Source organism: Phlebotomus papatasi, chromosome 2 (assembly GCF_024763615.1).
Source record: "Phlebotomus papatasi isolate M1 chromosome 2, Ppap_2.1, whole genome shotgun sequence".
Lineage (NCBI taxonomy): Eukaryota > Metazoa > Arthropoda > Insecta > Diptera > Psychodidae > Phlebotomus > Phlebotomus papatasi.
The window spans coordinates 48525148-48531413 of record NC_077223.1 but is presented as its reverse complement, the minus strand read 5'-3'; the positions used below and the strand labels follow the sequence as shown (position 1 = coordinate 48531413).

The following is a 6266-nucleotide window of genomic DNA, read 5'->3' as shown; positions in this document are numbered from 1 at the left end:
TTGGCCAAATTAGGATTTATTTGAAAAGTTTTGAAATATTAAACCCGATTGCATCGGTCCCAATCGATAACACTGTGTAACAGTGATTTTGTCCCTGGGTTCTCCATGCTGTTTTTTCTATTGCTTGGGTCAAATGATTTACAAAAATACTTATCATTTTGATTTCATTTTGTTTTTGTGCCTGGAATCTAGTTAAAACCGTTTTTACCGTTTTATGATACTTGGGTGCCTTACCGATTTTGCTGAATCCATTTATTTCTTAATATGGAAATATTTGTTCTCCTTTACATGCCCGATAATTCTCTGGACAGATGATGTTCGAATAACTGGCACCTGGAGCGCTGCGGTCTCGTAAATGTCAGAAAACATAGAAAAAACTAACTTTTTAGCAAATTTAATCTAAGATTTGTTTTGTGGATCTGAAAGAGAATTTTATTGGCTCTGGCAGTTTCGTTCATTTTTGAATATGTTTTGGAGGTAGTCCAGTTGAATATTTCGTCCTTAGACACCTATCACCGGAAAAATCGCCATCTTGAATTATTTAATGTCAAAATTCAATAACCATGACTATTTTAAATTAAATTGGTAAAATTTGGATTTATTTGAAATGATTAGCAAACCCAACTACGTCGATCACAATCGGTAATGAATCGATACTTTAGATCCCTCAAAAATAAATATAACACGAAATGGTAGCCACATAATACAGAGAATATATTTTTATTGAATTTAAAATTTTACTGGTGTTACAGATAGAAAATTTTTCAGAAAAATTCAAAAAATTGCGAATTTTACGTCTTTTTCCTAAAGGTTTTAGGAACTATTATCCTCGTGCAATCATTATAAATTTTGTGCTAATAAATATAACATTAGATACTCTTTCATTTGGTAAAAGTTCTAAAATGATTGCATTTGGTTTTATACCAAAATAAAAAAAAACTTAAGAAAAAATATACCACATTTTTGTACGGAAAATGTATGAGAATGCTCTGCCCTGGGTAGAGCTCTTTTCGAGAGTTTGTTTTTTAATTTTAATTTTAATTAAAAACAAATTTATTCCGATCGAATAAGAAATATACTCATCAAAACTTTTCTTGTTTGTCAAATTTAAATCATATTTTGTTAAATTTAAAGTTGTAGCATTTTTAAACATTCCGTAAAGTCGTATTATTTATCAATAATAATCAAGATTTAGATAGTTGCATTTTAGAATATGTAAGTAAAAAATATTATTTCTCAAAATTAAGTATTAAACAATAACCCATTAAAATAGTATACTACAGAATAATCGGAGATAGAATATTCATATTTTGGAATTAGCTTCTAATAGATTAATATTAGGTGAGATTCTTAACAATCTCACCTACTATAATCCTAACAAAATTTCATGTCCTCCGATCGCGCTCAAACTTGGCCAAAATGTGTTTCGCCACTTCCTGATCACGAATATATGGGGGGCTAAGTTACGTTCCCGGCCGGCCGGCCGGCCGTCCGGCCGGCCGGCCGTCCGGCCGCTCTTTGGAGCTTAATAGCTCCTAAACTAAAAAAGATATCGACTTGCGGTTTTCGGCAAAGGTTAAATATCGTATGAAAATTGTAACATGGTGCATTGACCCCCCACCCCCCACCCCTCCTTCCGCCATTTTGAAGACCCCCCTTTTTAGTTTTCTCAATAGCTGCGCCCCTATGGTATCGATCGGGCTCAAATTTTAGTATGTTATAGCTGGGCCTTAGAGCTTTCCATCAATACCAAACTTAAGGTCCCCTGACCCCCCTGACCCGAGCTATAAGGGTCCAAAAAAAATTTCTTAAAATGGCCATAACTCCGGTTCTAATTGTCATAATTTAAAAAATGAGGGCTTTTTGGAAAGCTCTCGTGAAATGCCACTTCCTCTTCTAACATCGCAAGTTCATAAAACCACCGCTAGGGGCGCTATCATTAAAAAGAAAATTTTTAAATCTTAAAAGTTAAATAACTCAAAAATTCCTTATGCAATCGGGCTGAAATTTTAGTATGTTGTAGCCGTTGATTATACATATCAAACAAAAAAAACCTTAAGTCGATCCATAACCCCTGACCCGAGCTATAAGGGGTCAAAGTTCGAACATTGACCTGCCTCTATCTCCGGTTCTAATTAACATAGCGACCTAAATTTTACCTTTTTGGTTTCGTCTCGATGAGCACTTTCAGATGGAAGTTCAAAAAGTCACCATAGGTGGCGCTGTGATAGCGTCAAAATTCATCGAAATTCAAAGTCACTTTTCTCAAAAACGGCATTGTGCAAGTTAATGAAATTTTAGTATGTTGTAGTCCAGTCTAGGACGTTTCCAAAATGGTGCGTATGCGCGCTGTGGTTTCAATAGAACCGGAGATATGAGGGGTCAAAGTTCACAAAATTCAAAAAATCATATCTCCGGTTCTATGTGACCGATTTTGATGAATGAGGGCTTAAACGAAAGATCTCACCAAATGCTACAACTTTCTAAAATATTTGAACTTCGTGGGACCAACACCAGGGGCGCCACAGTCGAAAAACCAATTTCAATATCACATAACCTCAATGTCGACTTGTGACTTGTCGACTTGTGTGTGTGTGACTGTCGTTGAACCGATTTTGATGATTACTTCAACATAATTGTAGAGCACATTTGTCTCTACATTTCGTCCATACATCATTTTCCGCTCAGACTACGCTATCACTCCGATTTTGCCGTTTAAGTGTGAAAAAAATGATTTTTCCCATAATAACGCTTTGAAATCACTCAGATGCCAATTTGACTGCCTCTACTCCACAAAGACACTTAAAATAGGGTTTTAAATGGAAAGTCCCACAAAATACAACAATTCTTTGATATGGTTGAAGTTCAACAAATGACTACTTGGGGCACTCTAGATGAAAAAACGAGTTAAGAAACAAAAAACCTCGCTTATCTTGGCTTCTGAGTAATCGATGAGATCATGTTCTATGGAAAAATTATAGAGAACATTCTGGTCTACATTTCACCCATATATCACTTTTCTGCCAGTTCATCCAAATCCTTGATATTTTGGTTTAAATACAAAATTTGTATAATTTCACGAATTTGATTCAAGATAACTGAATGGCGACTCACAATTTCAGCTCTAAATCGAATTTGCATGCACTCCGAGTTAGCTCACGTTAAGAATCTCACCTACATAAGCCGGTTAGGATTATCTGTCCCTTTTATTTATTTTTTTTTTAATTTATTATTAATAGACGATATTATTATTAATTCTATTATTAATAGACGATGACTGTGAAAGGAAAAAAATCAAAAAATATAATAAAAATTATCTATCTAAAAATGCTAAAGAAAGTGTTGTTTTTAATATTTGTTCTTGATATCCATTGTTAGATATGGAACTATATTTCTCAAATACTTAAATGATACTTACACATTATTTAGCATTACATTAATTATTAGAAATCTAAATACACTCATAAACTTGATAAAAATATGTAGTGAGATTTGTTAGAATAGTTGAAATAATAAAAATTATTATATAAGTATTTTATTGAATAATAAAATGCATTTAAAAGACTTAAAACTTGCAAGACTGCTTTATTCATTTTCACCAACAACAATTTTTTACATCTGTTAAATTACAACAAAAACATTAAGGCACATTATTAGTCAATTCAAAGAACTTTGATCCATGGTATTTTCTGCAATTTAACTTATCAGATAATCAGGAGTCCTTTACCAAAAGCACATTTGTATCGTAAGTAAGTTGTCTCACATGCTACTTCTCCATCCTCTGATATCATTTGCAGACAGTCAGCCATAATCTCCTTTATGTTCTTTCCAGGATTCTTCTCTGCTAAATATCTACCAATTTTAGGTGGTTGAGGAAGGCCTTCATCGTCAAAGAACTCCTTCTTTCGGAATAGACATTTCACGAAACACTGTCCAGAAACAAACATTAAATTTCATTTATTAAAAAAAAAACTTTAAATGTTTTCTCAGATGAAAGTTTTCATTTAGTGTATCATCGATTAGTTTTCAAGTTCAAGAGGATTTTTTGCACAAAAGATAAAGAAGTTATTACGTATGTTTTTCTTAAGAAAAAATCTCTATTCTGCCAGAACTTGACATGGTAAAAAAAAACCATTGTTATGTGAGTGGATTATGAAATATGTTATGTTGATTAATGAAGAAAAAAAACTCTCTTTACCGTGACTGATATTTGATTTGTTTTTAAAGAATCTTCAAAAGCAAATAATTTACGAGCTGAAAGTGAGTTTAAAGATCAGTTTTTTTGCCTATGTATAATAAATATTCTTAGATTCGCCATGAATTTTTTCTTTTATGTATGTTTTTTGGTAATTTTGTATTAGTATGTGGAATAAAGTTAATATTCTTAAAGTAAGAATTATTTATTACACGAAATTAAACAAAAATATGGATTTAATAGCGCAGATTCTCTTGAATAGTTTTTCTTTTTACTTATTCTAGCAAATTGCTTTATTTTTAAGTAGTCTTCAGACTAGAGGTTTAGCCCAGTTTCCGAGAGTTACAAATTCCTAAATAGCAATATTTTTTTTGGTTTTAGAAAATCTTATGGATCATTTGCTCGCAATGTTTAATCCGAAATCAAAATTTTTCCAAACACCTTTACCAATCATCAGTTAAAGAAGTTAAGCCATTTGGCTAAGCCTTGTCTGAAGCTCCGAAGCTTGTATTATTTACAATATACTTGACAAAGTTGTATATTTTCTGAAAGTTCGAGCAAGTTAGATACGGAAAGCTTTAAAAAAAAGCCTACAAGAATATTTTTATATTTGTTGTACAGATTTTATCTTGTATTGTATGGCCTTATAATAGTAAAAGATTGAACATATGGAATTTCATTACTGTATTTAATAAAAATGTTTGAAAAATAAATTTAAGGATACACAAACCAATAAATAAGTTTATTAAGAATCTACTTAAAGTTGAAGCTTCATGACCAGTAATTCATGAATTATATATACTTTTATTTTCCAAGCACAGATGAAGGCAATGCGTCAAGAACGTTAAGAATCCTAAATTTCTTTGTATATATATATTTGTTAATATAAAAAAGTATTAAAAAGTTTAGAACTCACATGGGCTTTTGGATCATTACTCGTAAGATCGTCGTTCTTGAAGCGTGTAATTTCCTCCGCAGAGATTTCTGTTTCTTTGGCGCACTCCTCAAAGTTATCAGCCACCGACAATGCGATGAGCACGAATACAATTACCAGATATTTCATTCTGAAAGATCGCTATTTAATCACTGAAGTCAATATGAGAATTCGGCGGCTTTTATAGTAATCAGGGAGGTGTTTTTTGTTCAGTGTCTGACGAAATAAAAGCTTCGTGCAATTGAGTCGTGACTCTCCCTAAAAAGCTCTGCAGAGTCTCTTCTTCGGAACACCAGATGGTTCGTGTGTGGGTTCATCGCAACACTCTGGGGAGAATGTTGCGCGCGAGGGTTTTGAAAACTGATGAGGATGATGGAGCTTTTATTGTCTGCGTGGATTCAGTTTCAGTGAGTCAGTCACTGTCGGCAGATCCATGGGGTTTGTTCCTCTTTGCTGATCAATGAATCGAATAGCGAGTCGCGTGGGATTACGTGTGAACTTTTTTGCACAGGACTGTGTCCTCAGCAACCACCTCGTGGTTCTTCATTGTGGAAGAACCGGCATATTCTCGTACAGGACTGTGGCTAGAGTGGTCAGAGGTGTCCCAAAGAGGGATGGCATTTGGTCAGTTTTCAATTGGAAGGGAGAGAGAGTGAATTAATCGATGTGCCACTATAAATAACCTGATTTGATAACGGACACACGAACAATCACATTCAGTTACTTTTATACACTCAGCTGGACAACACGAGGACTGTGTTAAATTTTTTTCGCCCCTCGTAGTTTCCTGGCAAAATACCCGCCAGAATCCGAGTGATAAGTGTGAAGAGGTGTTGGAGGATGACTCCAAGAGAGGGGAAACCGTGAGGAAAGCAAAGTGTGGTCGCGCATCAGGTCGCCGCGGCCGCGGAGAGCCGCGGCCGCCGGCTACCGGTGGACACATGGCGCAGACACGAGCGTCCAGGCAATGGAAGAGGGCCTGATAGATGTGCAGGACGGTGTGCCGCGAATACAGCCGACGACACATCGCTATCGCTTCCGGGATCTTCTTTTAGGTGATTTTGCATTCAATGACGATGGCGAAAGGTGAGTGATCTTCTGTGCTAAACATTTTAAAGATTTTTACAGACTGAATCC

At 34.7% G+C, this 6266-nt stretch overlaps 2 protein-coding genes across 28 annotated transcripts in view; one reads left to right on the top strand and one right to left on the bottom strand.

The window, feature by feature from the left end:
- Window positions 1-3570: 3570 nt before the first annotated feature.
- Window positions 3571-5517, bottom strand: LOC129801428 (uncharacterized). The gene is made up of 2 exons (XM_055846448.1): window positions 5112-5517; window positions 3571-3929 (listed from the first exon to the last, which is right to left on the bottom strand). The coding sequence occupies exons 1-2, from the start codon at window positions 5256-5258 to the stop codon at window positions 3705-3707; spliced, it is 372 nt and encodes a 123-aa protein (XP_055702423.1). The 5' UTR covers window positions 5259-5517; the 3' UTR covers window positions 3571-3704.
- A 186-nt stretch (window positions 5518-5703) lies between these two features.
- Window positions 5704-6266, top strand: part of LOC129801417 (potassium channel subfamily T member 2) — a 218039-nt gene continuing 217476 nt past the window's right edge. For all 27 annotated transcript variants that reach the window (XM_055846429.1, XM_055846427.1, XM_055846432.1 and 24 more), the window contains exon 1: window positions 5704-6215. In XM_055846429.1, coding sequence (XP_055702404.1) covers window positions 6097-6215 — 119 coding nt within the window. In that variant the 5' untranslated portion in view covers window positions 5704-6096. The remainder of the gene's footprint in view (window positions 6216-6266) is intronic.